Raw genomic sequence first — 27,088 nt, forward strand, 5'->3', positions numbered from 1 at the left:
GCATAAATGTAATGTCTTTAATATCCTGCTTAGTAATGGCAGTGTCTCTCAATTCCCCTTCGCACTTACTCTTTAACATAAACTTTGCTTTACTTCATGTATTGAAAGTGACTTAATTCTACCGACTCATATTGACTACAGATAGCACACTGGCTTCCAATTAGAACCCTGGAAATCATTATTTAGAGTTTAATATTGACATCACCACAAAAGTAAGACAAAGACTCAATTCTTATTTAATATAGATATTTTTTTATTCTTTAAAACTTTAAACAAACTTTAAACTTTAAACAAAGCAATGAAAAATGAGAGAAGAAATTCGATTTTTTTTTTAAAGCTACAGAGTGCAGACTGAAAGTAAGACCAGCATGAAAGTCACAGTTAGTCAGGTCAGGACTGGGGACACTGGTCTCTCATCAGTGGCTCTGAGGCCACAGTGTGGGAGCCCTGGGTGGCCTCACAGGTCACAGAGCCCACCTTCATCCAGTGGTCTGCAGGGAGCCTCAGGGTGCTGCTCCAGCTGTAGAGGCCGTCGTTCTCCTGCACCACGGGGCTCCTGCTCTCCTCCCAGCTGATGCTGCCACTGCCATCCACCTTCCAGGACAGACTCCAGTCTGAGGGGAAGCCCTTGTTGGCCACACACATGACTGTAGCCTTCCCCTGTTTCAGCTCCTCACTGGAGGGACCCAGCACCTTCAGGGCTGGGTGGGTATCACCTAGGAAACACCAATCAGGTTAGAGGACAGGAACCACAATTTGAATTTCTCCGTTAAGAAGTTTCTGTCAGGTGTTTTTTCTGCTCCACCAGTCATTCACTCACACATTGTTTCACTTCCCTTTAAGAAACCTCTCATGCATATCAGCACAGAGAGAATCATCACACAGTTTGAGCTGACATATGTTCAAACTACACTGGAAATAAAAGAACAAAACAAAACAAAGATGTGTCAACACTTTTAAAAGATGTTAAGCTTCAACATCATCAGTTCTTCATAATAAACAGCTTGTTCTGGATAAGAAAGTCAATACCACTACTTACCTCATGTGTTTTTTTTATTGCTTACATTGTTTTAAATGATATGATACAATAAGAACACCAGAGATCTTTATCTTCACTCTGTGCAGTTTAACTTTTTTCAGTGGAAATTGTCCTGAGTGTCTGAATAATCATTTCCAAAGCTGACTTTGTTTCTTAGGACAAAATTTATGAATAAAATATGTAATCAGTTACACAAAAAGTTTCCTAACCTTTCATATTAAATGAAATTAAAGAAAAGAAAAGAAAATTACATTAAAAAAAAAGCTCCAAGTCTGACTTACTTCCAACATCCAGTCTGGTTCCTCCACCAAAAGTCCACCACAGTGATACAAACTCATTGAGCCGCCGTACAAAAACCTCTGACTGTAGAGAGACACGGCTCTCTGACTCTGTCAGACTGGATTAAAACTAAAAGCTCTCGAGACTTAACCAGATGTATGTATATGTAAAATATCCTCAAGTCCACTCTGATGTTTTATATTGTGTTTAATATTCATTTTAACATTTATTCTGAAGCTAACTTTGTTTCTTCATGAAGATTTATCTAAAAACTATTTTCCTGAGGTTTTTTTAGGCGCATTGAACAGAAAAGTTAAGATAACCACAATAAAGAAACTTGCTAAAGTAAAAGCGGTTTAAGTTTGACTTACTTCCAACATCCAGTCTGGTTCCTCCACCAAAAGTCCACCACAGTGATACAAACTCATTGAGGCGCCGTACAAAAACCTCTGACTGTAGAGAGACACGGCTCTCTGACTCTAACAGACTGAACTAAACCTACAAGCCCTCAAAATACAACTTTACCATCAGAACCAGAAATAATAATGAATAATATGAAACATCCCAGATTTTCAGTGGAAATTGTCCTGAGTGTCTGAATATTCATTTCCAAAGCTGACTTTGTTTCTTAGGACAAAATTTATGAATAAAATAATTAATCAGTTACATAAAAAGTTTCCTAGCCTTTCATATTAAATGAAATTAAAGAAAAGAAAATTACATTTAAAAAAAAAAAAGCTCTAAGGCTGACTTACTTCCAACTTGCAGTCTGGTTCCTCCACCGAACGTGTACCACAGTGATACAAACTCATTGAGGCGCCGTACAAAAACCTCTGACTGTAGAGAGACACGGCTCTCTGACTCTGAAACAAACAAACTCAACAATATGAATTCTTTAAATCATAATTTCATAACATATTAATATTATAATTTTTACATAAAAAACAACGAAACACAATAAAACTATATTCCAATAATCCAACAACTGGTACAGGCGTTATTGTTACCTGTTGTGACGGAGTTACACCGTCCCGAGACACATTTTTGGCTTCTAGAGATTTTGCAACTGGCTTTTGGGCTGTGTGGGGTCTCTCTCTTCCGGAAGATGATTGAATAAAGAATTATAAATGTTTGGACCACTCCTGAGTTGGGTTTTCTCTGTTCTATCATGGGGATGAAAAAAATCAGGTTTAATAGACAGTAATATATGATGAGTAATAATTTAAAAAATCCATACACATAAAACACACACACACACATACGGTGACATTTTATACCTTCTCCAGAATACTGTACATACTACGGCCACAAGTTTTCATCATGATGCTGATCCAGAATCCTTCCCTTATTATTTAATTCTAGTGCTATAAGTGTCATGGTCCTGGGTCATGTGACCCAGTGTTTTGTGTTAATTATTATTATCTTATGCTTTAGGTTATTCTGGTTATGTCTTTTGCTATGATTTCTAGTTCCTAGGTTTGGTTCCCATGCTCCCTCTGTTCCAGTTCAGTCAGGTCTCTGTGTAAAGCCCGTGGCTGTGTCCCAATTCAGGGTCTGCACGCTTGAAGTACGCGCACTACGGTGCGTACTATGAGTACGAGAAGTGCGGAAGTGAGAGGCTTGTGAAATGGGACGGTCTAGCCTGCGTCGCGCTGTTCAGGTTGCCTAGCAACCATGATACTAACCGTGAGAAACGTTACATACAGCTTTGTGTGTGACATCACTTTGATTAGTTGAGTATCTGAGGCTGAGACCACAGGACTGGAAATATATATATATATATATATATATACATATATTACAGCAGTGAGCTTGAACTTGAAAGATTCAAGTTGCAGTTATTTATATTTCTTATCACCTTAAATCTTCACTCAAAAGTGTATATACTGATGTATTATACATAAGAGACAAATATTGTTCGTTTAATATGTTGGCATTATTACATTTGGCTCAATGCTTACATACATGTGTAAAAAGAAAATGTACGAGCTGTGATAACTGTTTCTGATAGAATGAAGAGTCGACTGATATATGAAATATTCCTTTATTGGGTGAGAAAATCAGACCATGTCATAACTGCTTTAAGTCACACAGAATAGATATCAGAGCCTTAAACAGGCTGACGTCTGCTAAATGGGTCAAACTGGGCAGAAAGTCTACAAACACATAACATCCTTATAGAATATGATGTAACACTATAGATCAACTTAGCTCAGAATATATAAAGCATATAAACAGTTACAGCAATATGATGCAACAAACACAGCAGCTACTGATCCAAAATACTCAAAGCTTCATAGAACTGAAACAAACATTTATTTTTACATACTTTAGGTTTCTGAACATTAAACTTGTTGCTGCCTTTCACAGTGTGTAACTTGAAGGCCTGAGTACTTTCTCCCACACTGAAAACACTGGGATGATAACATTATGTGAACATTACCTAACAAGACTGATTCAGGACAGACAGTTAGTTATGTTAAACTTTCCATTTTTTTTTTTTTTTTTTTGTGTCCCGTTTGGATCTTTAGCCATCAGAATTGTTGTCCAAGAAAGATGCCAAGCGGATTTATTTTACCAAGTGGATCATCATGGCCTTGCCATATTGGTCCACTTGATTGACCTTTATTATAATTATGTATTTATTTTATTTTCAGTTGCTACAAACGGGACAGACATGACTGGGGGATAGGACAGGGAGAAAGAATGAAAGAAAGAGAGGGAGAGAAAGAAAACCAAAGGGGAGAAGAGACGGTGAGAGGGGGGGGGGGGGGGGGGGGGGAGAAAGAAAAAAAAAGAAAAAAAAAACAAAACACCTGGATCACCTGTATGGAGAAAAAAAACAGAAGAGAAAGCAAACAGCAAAGAGCAACATAATAAAAAAAACAGCACCATCACAATAAACTAGCTAGCAGTAGATATCAGTAGATACTAAATAATAAACGATATTGTGCAGCACGCAAGATAGACAGCGTACAATGTGCTTTGAGGCAGCAGCCAAGAAAGGTGTAGTCCACCCGTGTGCACACCTGTGTGGATCAGCATGCTTGTATTCCGAAGGTTTCTCCATGTAACGATCTGCTAGGGAGTGTGGGGAGCCATAGCCCCGTCCACCAGGGTATGAAGCAGGTATGGAGGAGATCCAGGCCCCAGATATCCAGAGGCCCCAGAGTACAAGGACCCGAGGAGGACCACCAAAGGGGGGAAACCGTGCCACCCTCCTGGGAAGAGCTGAGGAGTAGAGCCCCAAAGGAGAGGTCACCCCGCAGCTACGGAGCAGAGGCCAGAGGGGGTCGCAGTGGCGTGCCCGCGGGCTCTGCCGGCAGCCAGCTGTGCCAGAGAGGACTGAGCTTCAGGCCCAGAGGCCAGAGGCCTGAGGGCATCCCACCCCCCGGAAGGAGCCCAGCCGGGCCACAGGCGCCAGGCCCCGCCAATCGGCCACCAGGAGTGAGCCGGTACATACATGAGCGCCCAGCCCCAGACGACAAGGACCACCAACACACTAACGTCTGAGGGCATCAACCACCGGCAGGGAGTGTGGTGAGGGGAGATAGGCCTCCGTACTTTAGAGGGCCTGAGATGTACCCAGAGAGGTTGAGTCTAAGACCCAACCTGACATATAGACACAGACGAACAGGCACACGCGGACACAGACGTGCATTCCCACCCCATATGCACCACCAAATACTCGGCACTCACCCAACGTGTAGACAGACACAAATAGACACTGCACAGACAGTCGCACTCCCCAAACATACTCTATATCCCAGGTCCAGGTACCCCCGCCCTCAGAGGGGCAAGCCACACCTAGACCCAGGACATGTAACCCTTCTCTCTGGAGTGGAAGCAAGCGGACCACCTCCTTCTCTGCAGTAGCGGGGAGGCCCCACATCCCAGACCCCAGTCTGACGGCCAGCACCTCCTCCCAGCCCCCCAGCCCTGACGGCTAACAGTACCGGGGTGAGTGAAGACCTCAAACCTCCCTACGCCCGCTCATATGTAGTGTTGCTGTGTGCTGTTCTAAAGTGCATTTAAAACTCAGGAGAGCATGGTACTAGCTTCCTCTCAGAGAGCAGCACGGCTCCTCCCGAAAACCCTTACGGTGTGTTCACACCGAACGCGATAGAAGCAGGCGGAGCGTCAGGCTTACATGTAAAGTCAATGGAAAGGCGCGCTGACCCGCGATTGCGGCTCCCGCGAAAATTCGGAAGCAGATTTGCGTCGCGAAAACGCCTGAAACGCGCGTGAGTGTAGCGCGTTTCAGGCGTTTGACTCGCGAAAAAAACCACGCGCGTGAGTTTATGTGTTGCATTTTGTGCATACACGCGTTTCGCGTCCCCCGCTCGAGTTGGAAAAATCTGAACTCCAGCGTCAAATCGCGCCGCGACAACCAATCAGGAGCCTGGTGACGTGGCTGTTACCTAGTTCAAAGGGGCAGATCCAGCCAAAGCCCTTTATTCTTCAATAGAAGGAAGGCTAATCAATGCCGTAGCAAACAACCCGGAGCCGTACGACACCAGCTGCTTTCTGGACCAAGACAGGAATATAAAGGACCGAGCTTGGAGGAAGATATGTAAAGAGATCGGGCAACCTGGTAAGTTCATTCATTTTTCTTAAGTTTTCTCTAAAGTTTTCACTGACCCGGGGAAGCCGCACAAAAGCTAGCAAGCCACCGCTATTTTCCCACTGACGTACAAATACCGTTCTGCTTTTATGCATGTTGTCATTTAAGAATATATTTTATTGTTTATTAATAAACAGCTCACAGTGGTCCCGCTGTTCATCCGTCACTGCCTCTTTTTTTTTTGATTTTGATTTTCTTTTTTTGCACCGGACAGCATTGCATTCTGCAGCCTGATTGACAAATCTCCTGCGCTTGCCAAATTTATCACGTTTGGTTTTGATAACCATCACGTCCAATAGAAAAAACAGCACAAAAACACCCATAACTATGAGCCTCATTCGGAAATAGACACCTGCACCGCGAGGGAAAAAGGCGCACGAAAGTGGCAGGCAGATGAAGACAAACCGCGGCATATTAATACTTTTACGTTTTGCAATCTACAAAGGTTTGCACTTTGAGAATCAATTGTGAGAACTGTGACCAATGTTCATGTGTGTGTGTGGAAAACAGTGTATAAAGTGCGTGGCCAGGGGCTAGTTATTCTGAGAACCCCTGCTGCAATAAATGAGGGACCACTGTCTACTCTATGATTATTATATTCAACCTGTTAACATTTAATACTGTATTGATAGAACCAACTGATTCTGCAGCAGAGCATCCCCTGTTGCTTCTCCTGGCTCCCCAGTCCCTGAGCTCCTGCTGCTGCACCCACAGGTATGTACAGCAAACACTGATACCTTTTTAGTCGGTGGGATTGCCTATGATCACCTTTACTAAATATCTACAACCAATCTGATTATATCCTGTTTTTGGTTTGTTTTTTTCAATGTTGAAATTAAAATCTAGTAGCAGCCTTCTCATTTCTTTGTGTTTTGTGCTGTTTTACAGGCCCACAGGGGAGGACGGCTCCGAGGCAGATGAGGGACGGGTCCCAGGACGGTCCATCGGTGGTGGAGCTGGAGCCACACCAGTCTCCAATGGAGCAGTTCCTCCTCAGCCTGGTTCCTGCTCTGGAGAGCAGCTGGTCCTTTTTATTCCTGTCTCTCTGTAAATACTTATATTTTATATATTTATGCTTAATGTATTTCTGTGTGAGAATTTTAATATTATTTCAAATAAATTTTTATAATGACTAATGTCTCAGTTCTACTACACAGCAAATGTTGGCACACGACTTGACACATGTAGAATTTATTTCATATTATACTAATGACAAAATATACTAATACAGTGGGATGCAGAAGTTTGGGAAACCTTGTTAATAGACATTATTTTCCTGTATAAATCGTTGGTTGTTACAATAAAAAAATGTCAGTTAAATATATCATACAGGAGACACACACAGTGATATTTGAGAAGTGAAAAGAAGTTTACTGGATTTACAAAAAGTGTGCAATAATTATTTAAACAAAATCAAGCAGGTGCATAAATTTGGGCACCACAAAAAAGAAATGAAATAAATATTTAGTGTATATCAATGTGTGTGTCTCCTATATGATATATGGGGTGCCTTTGTCTGGACGTGCTTCCCATCCAGAGCTGCACAGCACAGAGGGAAGTTCCAGCGCTCCTGGAATCCCTCTGTGATGGACCGCCAGTCTCCAGGTGAAGGCACAGCCATGAAGTTGTCCACTAGACAGTCCCAGATGGCCGTCACTGCCTGGGGGGTGATCTGACACACCGACTCTGTAACTGAACGCTTGGTGCTGAAGGAGTCCGCGGTGACAAGGAACCTGGACAAAATTGTTCAAAATCAGTATTATGTGTACTGCAGTTACAAAATACATTATTCAAATTCCAAAATACTTTGGTGATGTCAGATTTAAATCACAAAACTTAAATCTTACATAAAACATTTTGTAATTATAAGGATAATTACAAAATGTATATTAGATAATATCTAAAACAGTTGTGTTTTGTTTTAACTTTAACATATCATAATTTGATTGGTAGCAACTTTCACAACTACAGTGAGCCAATCACTCATAATTCCTAAACATGTCAATCAGGTAGGAATGAAGTAAGACATTAATAGAAATAAAGAGTTGGATGTTGACATGTAGCCCTTTCCTTGCTTAAATCATTAATATTTTTGAAAAATTAATCTGTGATAAGACAGCTTATCAAGATAGAACCATGTAACTAGAGATGAATCAAACTGTTCACAGTTTTATCTAACTCTGTTTTAATAAAGGCTGGTGACCCCTGTTATAGAGTCTGACAGCTGCAGGGATTATATACAAATATTCAACTATCCCAGAATTAAACCAGGTCTAAATAAAAAGGAGTGAGTATCACTACAAAGGTTAACTCAGTGGTCCTAATGCTACAGTTTGATATCAGCAAACACCGAGCGCATACATTGATGTGACACCACAGCCATGCTATCATTCAAACACTGATAACAGCATAAATCGAATTAAATCGGGACTTGATGAGACCTTCTGAGTATCACTAGAAATATTATAAACAGTCGTCTTTGTACCACAGTTTGCTTTCAGTAAACACCGAGAGCATTCACTGTTAGCATAGCACATCCATGTTAGCAGTGTATAAATGGATGATTTAGCATATATTAGCACAGGTATCAATAAAGGACTACGTATTAAACACTTTTACTAACCTCAGGCAGACGGACAGGCGCTCTGCAGGTGGGATTGAGCGCCTGTAGTCGGTGTCTAGGCGGGCGATTCTGGGACCGACGCGGGACAGCAGGTCCTCAAACTGGCCGAGTGAATGACGGTGATAGCGCTGGAATCGGCCGTCATCCAGGCGCAGCTCCTGGAGCAAGTGGTGAAACTCACCAAACTGCTCACGCCTCTGGAGGACCTGATGGACCCAGGTACGGCAAGGATGTCCTTTACGCCGCTACTCTGCTCTCCACAGTAAATAGAGAAAGGAGACTCTCTCTTCAAGCGCTAGCTCGACAGCTGCCATCTTGCAAAGATACCGGTCTTGCAAAACATCCTCCCACATCCCTCCAACATTTCCGGTTCACGCGCGTTAAAATATGATATTTTGGGGCGCGATGGATTTTTCTTGGACACGCGTAGAGGTGCGAATGTGCACGCGTCAAGTTAGGGGCGTTTGGGGCTTTTTTCACGCGCCCATCGCGTTCGGTGTGAACACACCGTAAGTGTCTAAATGCATTTAAAATTGAGGGTAGGGCACCAGCGCCAGAGGTGGGTTGGAGTACACCGACCATCCTCTGGATGCTGTAAAGCGTGCCCACCCCCAAGGCCCTATATGTATGTGTTATGTGAGAGTGTGAGTAATGTGGATGTCTAGGTTGCAGGATAAAATTGAGGCACAGGCGGCCAGAAGGGGACAGAGGGGGAGTGCCTCCCCTGCACCCTGGTGACATACCCGCACCCCAAGCCCTGCGTGTGTGGGTGGGTGTGGTAGAGCGCGAATAGGGAGGCAGCTGAGGATGGGGAGGGAAGAAAGGGAGGGGCAAGCGGCCCCTCCCTGTGGCCAGCTCCCCTGCTGACCCCAGTAGGCACCTCCACACTCTGGAACCCACCAGGGCAAGGGGGTCCAGGCCCATCCGGACCGGGGCCCGCAGCAGCAGCACCGCCCAGCCCCACAGAGTCCAGGGCAGCCCACCCGACTCCATCCCAGAGAAAACTGCACCCACCCCATCATCCAATCATCTCCCAAACTACACAAGACAATAGACACCCAGGTTGAGTTCATTCTCCACCTCTCCTATATCTCTCCCCCCACCTGCAGAGTGAGCTCCTGTAGTGAGGAGACCACCTGCAAAGATATAACAACCTCCCCACCAGTTAGAGAGCCCCCTAGTAGGGCCGATGCACCAGAGGTCCCCTGCACTGGGGCTGAGCCCCCCTGCACCCACCCACCCACTGCTCCGGCGACACAACAGCCAGGACCCAAGCCCCCAAGGCCCGGCCAGCACCCCAGACCGGGGGGCGGAGCACCCCCAGACCCCCAAGCCTCCATGCCCGTCCCGGACCCTCCCAGGGGCAGCCAGGCTACCAGGCCAGTAACCAACGTCTGCCAGCACAGACCCTCCCCCATCTCCGCTGTACGCAGCCACAAGGAAAACACCATCCAAGAGCCCCAGAGCTCCTAACCAGGTCATGGCCACATCCCTCTAGGGAAACGTCCCTAGGGACTCCCCAGACGCCCTAAGGCCGTCCCTACCCCCATATCAACCACAATAGTGAAGGCAGGACCAAACCATGACCCCCCACCCCCACTAAGTGATGAAGCCGATCAAAGGAGCCCAAAGGGATTGATCAAATGTGATGGCAGATGTTGTATCAAGACTAATGTGATCTATTAGATGGTTTCTATATTGGTTAGAATTAAGATTATTTTTATTTTTCCAGTTAATGAGGACCATTTTCTTGGCAATGCATAGGGCCGTAAAAACAACGTGGGCTGTGTTTATTTCTGCAGTGACCTCATCCAAGTTGCCCAGCAAGCATACTAAAGGGGAGGCTGGAATGTTACATTTCAGACACTTTGATAAGTCTTCACATATCTCACGCCAGAATTTCTGAACTGGTGGACAGAACCAAAGAGCGTGGATGTAATTGTCCGGTGTATTTGCTGTGCAGTGTGAGCAGTTGTTGGAAGGCGTATAGCCCATCTTGAACATCCTATGACCAGTATAGTGCACTCTGTGTAATATTTTGTATTGTATCACATTATGTGAACATTACCTAATAAGACTGATTCAGGACAGACAGTTAGTTATGTTAAACTTTCCTAGCAGTCCTTCACAAACAGGGAACAGTCTGTCTATTCTCTCCATCTGTCAGCAGACAGGGTCAAAAAAATCAGATTTGATGCACGTTCGCCTGCAGTGTGAACGTAGCCTTAGTTCTGTCTTTGCCATCCTCACTTTTTTTTGTGTGTTTTCACCTGTTGGAATAAAAGCTCACTCGCATCACAGCCTGTGCCTGAATCTTGGGTCCTTCATTCATAACACCATGCAGCTTGCCTCAGAAACCGTGACAATAAGAATAAAATGAGACTAAAAAGTAAGTAATAGTAAAAGTAATAAATATAAAATAATGTATTTGTGATGATTCAATATTTTTGACTATCCACTCTGTGCATAAGAAATGTTTAAACTGTAGAGATACAATCATTTTGCTGCTGTAAGATTAGCATTTTGTCATGTTTGAAATATTAATCTAATATAATGTGTTTCTGGCACTTCTCCCCCTGCAACTTTGTGTCTTTGTCTCATTTTCTCTGTATCTCTTTGTACAACTTTATAGTGACAAAAAAAGGCTTTCTATTCTATTCTAACTTGCATGTTTCTGTCAGTCAGATGATTTCCATAGAGAGGCACTTTGCATCAGCAGCACCATGCTCCAGTGCTCTGGGAGAGTTTATAGTCCTGAGAGTTGAACACTGGATGACTGACAGCTGTCCTTCATCACAACAGAAGCCACAGAAATCCTCCTCATCAAAAACATGACTTTGATCTGCGTCCTCATCTGGACTCTCCTCTGCTGCTGCTTCACAGGTAAAGTCCAGAGAATCAAACTCCTCTCCTCTATCAACATCTGTCCCTCTGAAATGAAGCCCACAAAACCATGAAGCTGCTTTATGTTTTTGTCTCTGTGTCCTCAGAGTCCAGAGGACAGATCACAGTGACTCAGCCTGGAGCAGTGAGCTCTGCTGTGGGAGGATCTGTGAGCATCAAGTGTACGACCAGTCAGAATGTTTATGTTTATAGCAACAATCAGCGTTTAGCCTGGTACCAACAGAAAGATGGAGGAGTTCCTAAACTGCTCATTTACTCTGCTAGCACTCGATATTCAGGGATTCCAGCTCGTTTTACAGGCAGTGGATCAAACTCTGAGTTCACTCTGACCATCAGTGGAGTCCAGGCTGAAGATGCAGCAGTTTATTACTGTAAGAGTTATCACTATCCTAACAGTCAGAATGTGTTCACACAGTGAAAAACAGTCGTACAAAAACCTCCCTCAGTCAGACTGAACAGAAACTGAAGTGACTGCTGCAGCTGGAAGATACTGCAGAGACTGATACAGTTCACTGAGGACACACACACACACACACACACACACACACACACACACACACACACACACACACACACACACACACACACACACACACACACACACACACTGTAGATCTCTTAAACAAATACCATCATTTTTTGCACAGCAAGGAAAAGTTGGAGAAAGTCTCGAGAAACAATCTCTCATCTTGCAAAAATTATTTCTCTGAAACGAAGCTGACAAAACCATGATGTGTACGATTATGATAAAGAAAGCTGAGCAGTGTATTGAAAAAAGCTTGGCTATGACCTTTGAGCTCAGCTTGAAAATAGATCTGTGAAGGTTCTCAGTCATCCAGGTGCTCGTACTCTAAGGAGCCACCAAACCTACAAAATGTCTTTGGGGCAAGACTTCGTTCCCTCTCACCTACTCGAGGATGACAGTGTGGAAATAAGTGTGCAGTCAGTTATTAATACTCGTCTTCTACCTGGGTGTTGTTGGGTCTGTGTTTCCACAAGCCCCGCTGGTTTAGAGACTTATTCATCATGAAAAAAACGAGACAGTCAGCGATCGATCGATTTATTTGCAATGGAGGCCTCGTCGGTGTCTACCACAAAATGACCCCAACGACGGCCTCCGCTTGCTGCCTTTTATTGGGAATTGTGTGTGTGTGTGTGTGTGTGTGTGTGTGTGTGTGTGTGTGTGTGTGTGTGTGTAAGCTGGTGCCAGGAGTCCAGCGGTCCACCTAAACAAAAGGCTCTTATACTTAAACAGATACAGAGTAGGTGTCCTCCCATACTATATAAAGAAGGTACGACCTCACTCATGACCTTAGGATGTGTGTGCATGCCAGAACACTCTGGAAGAGTCTTTGCAGACTACCAAGGATCAGACCTCTATCATTATACAATTGATACCTCTAAGCATATATGATTACATGATAGAGCCCTTTTTTATGGCCTCTATCAACCCTCATCGCCTCACTTCAGGCATTCTTCCTGTGGGGGGAATACTTATGACTCCTCTATTGTCCTTTTTATCTCTGCAGAAAACCTTTCTCGGAAAGGGTATTGGATCCAGTTGTTTTACTGCTGTTATGATCCCACCTGTTGAATCACTTTAGCAGTCTTGTAGAAGTGGTCATGATGCAAATGACAACAACAATGACACAAAGGAAGACCCTCTTCAGATTGTCAAAGTATGCTTAGCACAGTGACACAGCATTAGGTGATGTTCATAGGAAATTGCCGTCGGTCATTCCCCATCACCACCCTAGCTTCTGGTTTCTGTGCTGCTCACAGAATCATGATGCCATCATTGAACTCGACTGTGCTGTCGATTGGAGCTTGGCACGCTCCCCTCACCCTCAGATGCCCGTCTGTAGTATTTTTTCTCTCTTACTTTCTTTGCTAAATGTACCTGTATATTGTTTATATGATCTAAATATATTAACAATGAACAATTTCTTTTTGTTCTCAGATCAAATAAAACAATTCCATCTCAAATACTTTTTTTCCACATAATGAAAGTATTTGTGTAGAAATTAAAACTCTTTGCAAGTAAATTATTGTTTTATCATATATCCTGCGTAATTTAAAATACGAAAATATTAAAACCATACTAAATATAGAAGAATGTATTAAAACTATCACAGTAAAGCTCCTGTTAAGTAAAGGTGGTATGAATAATTTGTTTTACAGAGACGAGTAAAACTTTGATTTTCAAGTCCTTTCACTCTAATTACCACTGGAGCAAAGCTAAGTTAGAAAAATTAAATGTAATGCAGGGCTGTAGAGTGCAACCAATTTGGTCGCAAGTGCGATTAAAAATAATCTCAGGTCGCAGCGGTACGACAAACTACTCGAGTAAAATAAATAAATAAAAAAACACTCTGCAACTCTGAAACTCTCCCTGTGGTCAACAACCGACACACATTATGCTCCTATCGTGGTCTAAACCAATCAGAGATAATCAGGGGTGGGACCTCTCTGATTGGTCGTAGTTCAGATATTCATGTAGTCCGTCTGTACGTTTGAAAGTACAGGCAGATAGAGAGAGGTGAGTAGCTTGAATAAAGCGACATTGATTCATTAAATCCTAAATCGAGTTTTAAACATAAATATATTTTCCCAGAAACGCCGGAATCTCAGGTTAAAGATCACAAAAGTATTTTATCAACCACCAAACAGTAAATGAGAGCAGGTAAACGGATTCCACACAAAGACACACAGTGTAAACACACAGAGCGGACCCGACGCATCAGAATCAGCTTTCTCTGCTTTCTCACACGACGGCACGTAGACGGACACGCCATCGGGCTGAAAACCGACAGCTCACTGATTCTGATGCGTCGGGTCCGCGCTGTTTACGTCTTTTTTTGTGCTGATTCTGAGCTGCAGGTTTTGTCTCTCTCCAAGCAAAATTGACTGAACCAGCAGCAAAAGAAGCAACAAACTATTCACATCTGATAAACATCGTCATGAATTCCCTCTTACTTTACTGTTTTGTTTACACCAAGATAAAAATCACACTTCATGCACAGCTCTCTCTCTCTCTGTACTTCAAGAACAGTTTCCCGTCTCAAATCTCTGTTTTCTGCATTATTCCTTCGCTTATTACCCACCAGTCTACCGTTGTTTGCAGCGCTGTCAGCCTCTGTCTTTTTTTTTTCTTTTTTTCTTTTACTTCAATGACCTCGGACAAGAAAACCTATTTTCTGCTGTTCAATACTGAAGAAATGTAAACTTTTTAAAATTATGCAAAATTGCAGAATATTTTTTAAGATTATCTGCTATAAAAATCCAGGCCAGGAATATCTCCTTCATGTTTCTGTTTTTTATTCTCAGTTACTTTGACACATGGGCATTGTTAGGATTGATATTTTTTATATTGTCATTTGTGCTAAAATATATAGATATATAACCATTGCCTTTATGTGTCCTAATATGGCTATCATTATGAAGAAAAAGCCAGACAGTCAAAGGGGCTTTCTTTTGTTTACATTTACATCATGTACACTTATATAAGTTGGTTGGACTTTTGAGCCATGGGTGGACATGACTCAAAAATGGGGGAGAAGATCATAAACAACTTGATCCAATTTCCTTTAAAAAACTTTTTCTGCAGTGACAACAGGAAAGGAGAGGAGTTGTAAATGCAGATGATTCACCAGGTGACTCTATCACCCCACAGGATGTGTACAGTGAGAAGATTTGGGGGTTTGAAAGGGGTCATAAAGAGGAGTGTTGACCAGGCTACAGCTTTGAAGATAGCTGGAAGCCACATGGACAAACCAAAAACCAACGGATGTGTTTGAATGCCTATGTCTGCATACATTTGGATTGTAGTGCATATTCTTTTGAGAATGTTGATTCTTGTTTTTGACTGTTGACATTCATTTGTTTCCTTGCAGGATGTAGTTTACTGTGTGTGAGATGAATGAGAAGTAGGATAATTGCTAAGCACGTTTTGTACATGTATTAACTGTGAACTTTTGCAGCAATAGGAAGTGAATGATGTGAGGAGCTGTGTGTGAATGAAGCCTATACTGAACTGTCAAACACAAGGGTGCATAAGTGGAAATTTATGTACAAAGTTGACAAAAAGGGGGGGACTGTTGGAGTCAAATTGTTAAATGTTGTCATTGTGTTACTTAAATGTGTAAGACTTAGTTCAAGCAGCATGGTCAAAGACATTCCTTTGTCTCTGACCACCTCTCCAGCCTGTTTGTTGGTGGGGGAGGCTGTAGTGTTTCATTATAGGGACATCCTATGTGAGGGTTCTGTTTTCTTGGTTAGTAAGCTTCCTGCTTTTATGACCCTTTTGATAAGCAGGAGGTCACACAAACGCACCACCAAACAAGCATACACACTCACATACACACAAACACACATACTCGCACACACACACACACACACACACACACGCAGTGTTTTAACCTTTTGTGACCATAGGGGGGTTTTACAACGAGTGGTGTTTGTGTTCTCAGAATAAAAAGCTGCAAGGAAGGCTGTTTACTTGATACTGGCTAGGAGACAGGTGAGGAGCGTTTAGCTCCAAGAGCCTGGTTCCAACCAGCCTCCCTTGCTAGCAAGTAAAATTGCTGTTCATCTTGCTTCCTTGTCGTTAACGGGAATAAGTTTCTAAACCAGCGGGGCCTGTGGAAGCGCAGAGCAGCGATCACGGCGAAGCTGCTCCTCCGGCACCGATGCCAGAGGCGGCGGGATTCCTCCAGATCGCTCGCTAACACTGTGGAGCATCAGCAGTGAGTCACGGATGTTAAAAAGCGTCTGTCGCTCATACACCAACAGGGAGTGGGTTTTCCAAGCTAGCAGGGACACCACTAAGAACACAATATGCAAACATTGCAGAACCGAGAGAAAGACGGCGTGCCATAACACCCGGTGCCATCTCTGCATTCTTATTGCCAAAGAGTGCCAAAGCACTTTAAGCACAAGAACAAGATTGTTAGTTAATCATTTACAAATCAATATTGTCTGTATGGACAGCAATTTCCCCCCAAAAAAGGGCACATGTAAAACCACGGTGTTAAGCGATGCGGTTGAAAAAGTGGCGCACCAGTGCAACCAAGGCAAAAAGTTATTCTAGAGCCCTGTAATGTTAAAGATAATTAGAACATGAAGCCACTGCTTAGCTTAACTGAAAACAATTCTGGGATTTGTTTTTTGAACTTTAGCATCACAGTTGAACAAATGAAACACCAGGAGAATAACAAAGTGAAAGATGAAACATCGACCAAATCATTTTAACAATCTTCATGTTTGAAAATATACAGCTTAATAAAAACAGGATGACTTTATTTGCACAACAAGATCATGTGAGTTGATAAGAAGGTTCGTTTTTGGTATAGAGGAGTTTATTTGTTTTGGATGTGAGCAATGCCAAAACAAGAAAACAGGTCCTTATGTTCCCCAATCTTCCCAAACAGAAAATGAAAAGTAAACCAAAGACGAGTTTCTAAGCAATGCTCTTAACCAGGAAACAAGTGTTTCAACAAAAATGGCCTTTCACTGTGTGTGTGTGTGTGTGTGTGTGTGTGTGTGTGTGTGTGTGTGTGTGTGTGTGTGTGTGTGTGTGTGTCCTCAGTGAACTGTATCAGTCTCTGCAGTATCTTCCAGCTGCAGCAGTCACTTCAGTTTCTGTTCAGTCTGACTGAGGGAGGTTTTTGTACGACTGTTTTTCACTGTGTGAACACAGCTTGACTGTTGATAGCATGAGCACTCTGACAGTAATAAACTGCTGCATCTTCAGCCTGGACTCCACTGATGGTCAGAGTGAAGTCAGAGTTTGATCCACTGCCTGTAAAACGATCTGGAATCCCTGATTCTAGAATGTCAGCACCATAAATGAGCAGTTTAGGAACTCCTCCACCTTTCTGTTGGTACCAGGCTAAAGCGATGGAACCAAGAACATCCTGACTGGTCGTACACTTGATGCTCACAGTTCCTCCCACAGCAGAGCTCACTGCTCCAGGCTGAGTCACTGTGATCTGTCCTCTGGACTCTGAGGACACAGAGACAAAAACATAAAGCAGCTTCATGGTTTTGTGGGCTTCATTTCAGAGGGACAGATGTTGATAGAGGAGAGGAGTTTGATTCTCTGGACTTTACCTGTGAAGCAGCAGCAGAGGAGAGTCCAGATGAGGACGCAGATCAAAGTCATGTTTTTGATGAGGAGGATTTCTGTGGCTTCTGTTGTGATGAAGGACAGCTGTCAGTCATCCAGTGTTCAACTCTCAGGACTATAAACTCTCCCAGAGCACTGGAGCATGGTGCTGCTGATGCAAAGTGCCTCTCTATGGAAATCATCTGACTCTTTTGTTGTGAGTCAGTTTGCTGCATTGACTTGGAACCAGTTGTCCTCTTAGAGTGAAGGGTCACTGAAAATGTATTAAAGTTGCTCTAGTTTTGAACTCCAGCTGTTTGAGTTACACCTGAATTCTGCTGCGCCTTTGCTGTGTGCCCTCATATATCGCCCTCCCAAGCTTAACAAGGATTTTATCAAAGAGTTTTAAGGTTTTATGGCTGGAATTGTTCTTAAATTTGACAGTTTTTTAATCCTTGGTGATTTTAACATCCATGTCTGCTGTGACTCTAAACTGTTGGTCAAGGACTTTTTAAATATTATTGACTCTTTTAACTTGACCCAGTGGGTTACTGGTCCCACGCATGAAAAAGGTCACACACTGGACTTGGTGCTCTCCCACGGGTTGGATGTGTGCATCACAGAAATATCCGAGTTGCGCATCTCCGATCATCTTCCTGTGTTGTTCACTCTAACACTGCGCTGCTCGATGGATAAGCCGTACGTCCCAGCGCGCAAAAAGCAGGCGCTTAATGTACTAACAGCGCCGCTTTTTCTGCTGCCTTTATGGACTCTGGAATAATGAACTCCAACTGTAAAAGTGTTGAGGACCTTTCGGACATTCTTCATTCTACCTGCACTGATATCTTGGACTCCATTGCTCCGCTCAGGACTGCGCGCTAAGCATTTATCAGAGCCGTGGTTGAATGAACATACGCGCTCCCTCAGACGTGACTACAGACGCGCTGAAAGGAGATGGAAAAAGGACAGATTGTATGTTTCCCTACAGATTTTAAGGACTCGTCTTTCTGCTCACCAAGAAGCTGTAAAAACTGCAAAGACACAGTTTGTCTCAAACTTAGTGTCAGTAAACAGTCACAGGCCTCAGGTACTTTTTAATATTCTTAATCGCTTTCTTAGTTTATGTGCTAATTCTGGAGTCACTTCTTCAACAAGTATGTGTGATGATTTTTTAGCATTTTTTAATGACAAGATCCTATCGATCAGGGCCCTTGTCTCGTTGTCTGCTGCCTCAGATCAGAGTCCTTCTCCTGTGTGCTCAGCTGTCTTAGAGCAGTGTGATCCCGTCTCCCTTAAGGACTTGACCGCGGTAGTTAGTAACCTAAGATCATCACACTGCCCCTCTGATTGTCTCCCCCGAGCTTGTTTAAAAGCACTTTTAATACTGTTGGGCCTTTCATCCTGAGATTAATTAATACGTCCCTTGCTACAGGCTGCGTCCCATCATGCTTTAAACAAGCTGTAGTTCAGCCTCTTCTTAAAAAACAAAACCTGGACCCAACTGTTCTGTCCAACTACAGGCCTATCTCAAAGCTTCCTTTCCTATCTAAAGTCTTGGAGAAAGTGGTCTACCTACAGTTGCAGGCACACCTTGATTTTAATATGATCTCTGAAAAATTTCAATCTGGTTTTAAATCACTACATAGCACTGAGACGGCACTTTTAAGGATTTTTAACGATATTCTTTTAACTCTGGACTCTGGCAGCCCTGCTGCCCTTTTATTGTTGGACTTGTCAGCAGCTTTTGACACGGTCGACCATGACATCCTGTTATCACGGCTAGAATTTCATGCTGGCCTAAAAGGATCTGCCCTACAGTGGTTTCGGTCCTATTTGTCAGAAAGGTTTTTTCATGTCAATATGGGCCCCCACAACTCCAAAATAGCCCCTCTTAAATACGGTGTACCTCAAGGCTCTATTTTGGGTCCTGCCCTGTTCGCACTCTATTTGTTGCCATTGGGCTCCATCTTCTCGCGGTGCAGCATTTCATTTCATTGTTTTGCTGATGATTTGCAGATTTATCTACCTTTAAAAGCAGGGTCAGACCATCCACAGCTCTTATTACGCTGCCTTGACGATGACAAACAGTGGTTGTCATTACATTTTTTTAAAGCTAAATGAAAATAAAACTGAGGTTGTTATTTTTGGCAACTTTAATCATATCGACAGCACTCTGGGCGCCCTTTCCTCGTATTGTAAAACATGTAAAAAACCTCAGTGTCTACATTGATGGTTCTTTTAAATTGAATAAGCAGGTGAGTGCAGTAGTTCAGTCCTGTTTTTTCCGTTAAGACAGCTAGCCAAGGTAAAGCCATACCTTCCCGCTAACGTCTTTGAGCGTGTTATTCACCTTTTTCTTACTTGCAGATTGGACTACTGCAATTCATTGTATTATGGTCTAGATCAGGCCACCATCCATCGTCTTCAGATGGTTCAAAATGCTGCTGCTCGCCTGCTAACTGGTACCAAACGGAGAGAGCATATAACCCCAGTTTTAGCTTCTTTACACTGGCTTCCTGTCTCCTACAGGATCCAATTTAAACTTCTACTTTTTGTTTTTAAGTCACTTAATGCCCGAGCCCCTCCTTACCTGTCTGAGCTCCTCTCTGCCTATGCTCCAGGAAAAACCACGAGGTCTAGCTCGAAACTAATGTTGTCCATCCCACGGACTAACCTCAAATCCCGTGGTGATAGATCCTTCTCTGTGGCAGGTCCCAGACTTTGGAATAGTCTCCCCTTAAATATTAGATCTGCACAAACACTTGAGCAATTTAAATCTTTACTAAAGACACATTTCTATACCCTGGCTTTTAACACACTATGACCCAAGCATTTTGGTCTTATTTGAATTAGTTTAGTTATTGTTTAAATTCTTTTACTGTCCTTTTATTGTTTTTTACTGTTATTATTGTATTACATTGTTGCTTTTTAATACCATTTTTATATTGTTAAGCACTTTGTGCAGCATCGGCTGTTTGAAATGTGCTATATAAATAAATTTGACCTTGACCTTGACCCCAGCCCGCCGCCTCTCACCAGGGGCAACTCCAGACTGAGACAGAGTCTAGCCCCTCTCCAGGAGACTGATTCCAGAGCTCAAGCCATGCGTAGAGGTGAGCCCGACTATATCTAGCCAGTACCTCTCAACCTCACGCACTAACTCAGGCTCCTTCCCCACAAGAGAGGTGACATTCCATGTCCCTATTGCCAGTCTTGGCAGCCGGGGGTCAGTCCGCCAGGGCCTCCACTCCTGGCCACCACCCGGCACACAATGCACCCGTCCCCTATGGCACCTCCTGAGGGTGGTGGGCCTGCGGGAGGATGGGCCCATTTCTCCTCTTCGGGCTGTGCCCGGCCGGGCCCCATGGACTAAGGCCCGGCCACCAGACGCTCGCCCTTGGGCACCCTCCCCGGGCCTGGCTCCAGGGCGGGGCCCCGGTAACCCTATCCCGGGCAGGGTAAACTGTTCCCTCAATGTTCTCTTCATAAGGTTCTTCTGAATCGCTCTTTGTCTGGTCCCTCACCCAGGACCAATTTGCCATGGGAGACCCTACCAGGGGGCAAAAGCCCCCAGACAACATAGCCCCTGGGATCCCTGGGACACACAAACCCCTCCACCACGATAAGGTAGCGATTCACGGAGAGGCAAAAAGAAGATTTCCTGCAAAAATCCATGTCACAAGTTATAACACAGTCAAAATGATCACAAAAGTTAAAAAAAGTATAAAAGATGCTTTAAAATGTGAACATCTGTTGATCCTGTTACAGTCCCTAAATTTATGGCTCAAAGAATGAGAGGATGAGATGAGATGCCACAAGGCTGCTGCTGGTCCTTTGATAAAGCTTTTAATAATGGGGATGTAGCTCCTCCCAAAAGGACAGATGGAAGAAATTGGGGAAAAAACTAGGAGGCATGAGGGATACAAGGATTACAGGACACACAGCAACATCGAGGACATGACAACGAGCAGAAGGAGGCTGAGCAAGGAGGCAGGAGTTCAACAGACATGAAGACAAAGGTGAGGAAGCATGAACCACCGGGGAGGCACACTAACCAGAAATGAAACAAATGAAACAAACGATTAAACCAGGAAACTGAACAATGCCAAATAAAGCCTAAGACAGTGGTTAACAAACTTTGGTACGCGTACCACTGGTGGTACTTGGTCTCTCTCTAGTGGTACATGGGAAGTCTCCAGATTAACTAATATACCATGTCCTGAGGGATTTCTGAAACGTTCAAATGCACAGCTGTGCTATCACTTATGACATAAATGAAATGTCATAAGTGATGTGGATGACGTTACCAGTCATCCAGTCTTGCCAGACTTTACCAGTCATCCACACACTGGTGATGGCAGCTACAGTGGGGCAAAAAAGTATTTAGTCAGCCACCGATTGTGCAAGTTCCCCCACCTAAAATGATGACAGAGGTCAGTAATTTTCACCAGAGGTACACTTCAACTGTGAGAGACAGAATGTGGAAAAAAAATCCATGAATCCACATGGTAGGATTTGTAAAGAATTTATTCGTAAATCAGGGTGGAAAATAAGTATTTGGTCAATAACAAAAATACAACTCAATACTTTGTAACATAACCTTTGTTGGCAATAACAGAGGTCAAACGTTTACTATAGGTCTTTACCAGGTTTGCACACACAGTAGCTGGTATTTTGGCCCATTCCTCCATGCAGATCTTCTCGAGAGCAGTGATGTTTTGGGGCTGTCGCCGAGCAACACGGACTTTCAACTCCCGCCACAGATTTTCTATGGGGTTGAGGTCTGGAGACTGGCTAGGCCACTCCAGGACTTTCAAATGCTTCTTACGGAGCCACTCCTTTGTTGCCCGGGCGGTGTGTTTTGGATCATTGTCATGTTGGAAGACCCAGCCTCGTTTCATCTTCAAAGTTCTCACTGATGGAAGGAGGTTTTGGCTCAAAATCTCACGATACATGGCCCCATTCATTCTGTCCTTAACACGGATCAGTCGTCCTGTCCCCTTGGCAGAAAAACAGCCCCATAGCATGATGTTTCCACCCCCATGCTTCACAGTAGGTATGGTGTTCTTGGGATGCAACTCAGTATTCTTCGTCGTCCAAACACAACGAGTTGAGTTTATACCAAAAAGTTCTACTTTGGTTTCATCTGACCACATGACATTCTCCCAATCCTCTGCTGTATCATCCATGTGCTCTCTGGCAAACTTCAGACAGGCCTGGACATGCACTGGCTCCAGCAGCGGAACACGTCTGGCACTGCGGGATTTGATTCCCTGCCGTTGTAGTGTGTTACTGATGGTGACCTTTGTTACTTTGGTCCCAGCTCTCTGCAGGTCATTCACCAGGTCCCCCCGTGTGGTTCTGGGATCTTTGCTCACCATTCTCATGATCATTTTGACCCCACGGGATGAGATCTTGCGTGGAGCCCCAGATCGTGGGAGATTATCAGTGGTCTTGTATGTCTTCCATTTTCTGATGATTGCTCCCACAGTTGATTTTTTCACACCAAGCTGCTTGCCTATTGTAGATTCACTCTTCCCAGTCTGGTGCAGGTCTACAATACTTTTCCTGGTGTCCTTCGAGAGCTCTTTGGTCTTGGCCATGGCGGAGTTTGGAGTCTGACTGTTTGAGGCTGTGGACAGGTGTCTTTTATACAGATGATGAGTTCAAACAGGTGCCATTCATACAGGTAACGAGTGGGGGACAGAAAAGCTTCTTACAGAAGACGTTACAGGTCTGTGAGAGCCAGAGATTTTCCATGTTTGAGGTGACCAAATACTTATTTGCCACCCTGATTTACGAATAAATTCTTTACAAATCCTACCATGTGGATTCATGGATTTTTTTTCCACATCAGAATCAGAATCAGAATCAGAATACTTTATTGATCCCTGGGGGAAATTATTTTTTGTTACAGTGCTCCATTTTAAACCAACATTAAGACAAGACAGACAATACGCTAACTAAGAATAGTACAATATATACATATATATACATACATACATACATAAGTCACTTATAAATAAATATTTGGAAAAGAAACATGTGTAGTTGTAGCAGCAAACAGTGTGTTAAGTGGATGCGTTGTACAGGGAGATGGCCACAGGCAGGAATGATTTCCTGTGTCGTTCAGTGGTGCTTTTCGGTAATCTCAGTCTCTCACTGAACGAGCTCCTGTGACTGACCAACATGTCATGGAGTGGGTGGGAGGTGTTATCCAACATTGTCTTTATCTTGGACAGCATCCGCCTCTCCGACACCAACTTGAGGGAGTCCAGCTCCATCCCCACAACATTGCTGGCCTTACGGATCAGTTTATTAAGTCTGTTGGCATCTGCGACCCTCAGCCTGCTCCCCCAGCATGCAACAGCATAGAGGATCGCACTGGCCACCACAGACTCATAGAAAATCCTCAGCATTTTCTGGCAGATGTTGAAGGACCTCAGTCGCCTCAAAAAATAGAGACGACTCTGGCCCTTCCTGTAAAGTGCTGTGGTGTTTTTAGCCCAGTCCAGTTTATTGTCAATGTGTACTCCAAGGTATTTATAGTCCTCCACAATGTCAACACTGACCCCCTGGATTGAAACAGGGGTCAAGTGTTTCCTGGTCTTCCTGAAGTCCACGATCAGTTCCTTGGTCTTTGCCACGTTGAGCTACAGATGATTCTGCTCACACCACGTGACAAAGGAGTCGACCACAGCCCGGTACTCTGTCTCATCATCCCTGCTGATGCATCCAACCACCGCAGAGTTGGATGCATGCAGAGACATTCTGTCTCTCACAGTTGAAGTGTACCTCTGGTGCAAATTACTGACCTCTGTCATCATTTTAAGTGGGGGAACTTGCACAATCGGTGGCTGACTAAATACTTTTTTGCCCCACTGTAACTGAAAGCTTCACAGTGGGAATACAATAGACTTTGTGGAGAAAGTGTTTTCTAAACCACTTGTGCCACTGTGCTGGTATTTGGAAAGAATGTAATATCACATATTATTTGTATGAATGCAGTTATACTCACTGTATGTAAAGTACTATTGAGTGAGACATGCTGTTTGACTTATTGGAAACACATTTTTTAGTTAAGCATAACATTTTATTGGTTTTGTTTGCGATGTTGTTGGTTATTAAAGTTTCTGATGACAATGTAAATTTTAAAATGTTGCTATAGGAGACCATTAAGATGGCTGTGATCCAAAATTAAATATGGTTCAAACAACATGATACAACATGATTTCCTCCAGTACCATCCACCTCAAACATATGTTACAGTTTCTGTCAGTTTGCTGCAGTTCTCAAATCAGTGATGCTTTTCCCCAATCAAATTAGCCTTTCTCATTGTTTTCATACACACATACACACTGCTGTTGTTTCTACACTAATAAAGGGATTTGTTACTTTGTTGATCCACTTGAATCTCACAACTCTTTGAAACAGTTTTGTCAGACAGAACTCCAGATCTGTCACTTTGCTGAATACTGTCCAACACTGCATTAGTGTTTCCACTCAAATGACTTCAAAGCAGTGAAATTGCTCTTCAATTATAATCACATATGGACACATGTTCTCAGAAGACGTTTAAGTTGAAACATTTGGAAATGCATAATCTCAGTCTTGTCTCACACGTCCATGCCATGGCACTGCTACTGTAATTACACAGAAACATACACTATATGCACTCATTAACCACTTTATTAGGTACACCTCGCTAGTACCGGGCTGGACCCCTTTTGCCTTCTGAGCTGCCTGAATGCTTTGTAGCATAGATTCAACAAGTCAGAGATTTTGCCCCTCATTGACATAATAGCATCATATCATTGCTGCAGATTTGCTAGCTGGACACCCCTTTCAAGCACATCCCAAAAATGCTGTCTTTAACTGAGATCTGGTGACTGTGGAGGCCATTGGAGCACCGTGTTTTTGTTTTTTTGTTCTTACAAGTTTGGTCAGCTCATGTGAATTATAACCTCAGTTTCCTGTTCTTAGGTGACAGGCCCTGCAGTGCAGTCTTCTCCTGCTGTAGCCCATCTGCTTCAAGGTCACATGTTGTGCTTGCAGACATGCTCTTCTGCGTCTTGTTTGTATCGAGTGGTTGATTGAGTTACTGTTGCCGTCCTTTAAACTCAAAACTTTCAGGCCGTTCTCCTCTGGCCTTCGACATCAACATTTTTCAGACTGTTCCCCATCAACCCTACAAATGGCTGTGTAAAGAAATCCCAGCAGATCAGGCTGTCTGGCATCAACAACCATGACACTGTTAATTATCTTTCTTAATGATGTTTGAATTAATCCTCAGCAGGCTGTGTCCAACATGTCTACATGTGTAAATGCTATGAGGTGCTGACATGTGATTGGCTGATATTTGGATTAACAAGCAGTTTAACAGGTGTACTTAATAACCTAATAAACACATGCAGTATGACTTTACTGGACTATACAGTAGTTGGTGCTGTGGTCTCAGATTGTATACATTTTCTTTTCCTGACACATATAGTTTAATGAGTATTATTTTGCTTTTCTCCATTTCATCAGTTTTGTAAGGTTAAAAAAATACAAAAAAACCATCAGACTTGATTTTTGTTTCTGAAAACAGTTTTAAACTTCTCATTAGCTGTCACAGTCCGGGTGAGCTGCTGGTAAATTTCCACCATGTTCTCCTGTGTCTGCCCCTGGGCAGAGCCGTCATCTCCTCACATGGAGCCAATCTGGAGCAACCTACTCAGGATATTTAAGACCAGCGTTGCCGTCTCTTCACTGCTAGTTTGCCAACTTACCCTCGGTGCTAACAGGCTACCATGCTTCATGCTCCTTGCCCAAGTCTATGCACTCGGCCATACACACTGCAGTTTCATGCTCCGTCTCCTGGGAAGGATTTCAATATCACACCTGCTGCCCTCTTCCCACTGCTTCTCACAGGATCCCTTGGAGCTCAGGTCAGCTCATCTTAAATCTATTCAGCTCACCTGGACCTTCACCTACTCCCCTCAAAGTACCACCAACTCCACCTGCAACATAAGCCATACTCCTCTTTAAAATTCAACCACACCTGGAGAAGTCTGTGAACCCACTAACCCCCTTTTCCTCTCTCCCTCTTGATCACCACGCCACCTTAGGCCACCACGCTACGTTTTCTTGTCAGGAATCCCACGTCAAGTATAACTCTGTGTTTTTGTGCCAAATAAAGATTTGTGTGAAGCAAACTCAACCGTCTCCACATGTGGTCCAGCACTTGAGTCCAGTTTTGTACAGGCCTTTGGCCCCTTGTGACATTAGGCCTACATTTTTTGCAGTACTCTTTCCAAAGTAGGTGAGGTTTTGAGAAAAATAACAAAACAAAAAAAACCTGTTTTGATGTCTTAAAACGACGGTGAAAGTGTTTTATGAAGTGTCTTTTGCATAGATGAGTCTGTGTGGTGAAAAAGGCCTTACATATTTGGAGAGCTGCATTAAGAGTGGTGAGAATGACGTTCCTGATGTAAGACTTTCACCAAAGCAACTGAGAAAAGCAGTGATGGG

General features: G+C 43.5%; 1 protein-coding gene and 1 long non-coding RNA gene across 2 annotated transcripts; one reads left to right on the top strand and one right to left on the bottom strand.

The window, feature by feature from the left end:
• Positions 1 to 244: 244 nt before the first annotated feature.
• On the bottom strand, positions 245 to 17,780 carry LOC146643107 (immunoglobulin kappa light chain-like). The gene is made up of 4 exons (XM_085396083.1): positions 17,581 to 17,780; positions 17,169 to 17,473; positions 2,074 to 2,125; positions 245 to 716 (listed from the first exon to the last, which is right to left on the bottom strand). The coding sequence occupies exons 1-4, from the start codon at positions 17,630 to 17,632 to the stop codon at positions 391 to 393; spliced, it is 735 nt and encodes a 244-aa protein (XP_085252209.1). The 5' UTR covers positions 17,633 to 17,780; the 3' UTR covers positions 245 to 390.
• Positions 5,660 to 6,949, top strand: LOC146643108 (uncharacterized). Its single transcript, XR_014909286.1, has 3 exons — positions 5,660 to 5,912; positions 6,575 to 6,656; positions 6,831 to 6,949. It is a non-coding gene; the product is annotated as an uncharacterized LOC146643108 (long non-coding RNA).
• Positions 17,781 to 27,088: the final 9,308 nt, after the last annotated feature.

The sequence above is a fragment of the Rhamphochromis longiceps genome, linkage group LG22, assembly GCF_057381845.1.
Source record: "Rhamphochromis longiceps isolate RC_006_pf linkage group LG22, R_longiceps_female_GT1.1, whole genome shotgun sequence".
Lineage (NCBI taxonomy): Eukaryota > Metazoa > Chordata > Actinopteri > Cichliformes > Cichlidae > Rhamphochromis > Rhamphochromis longiceps.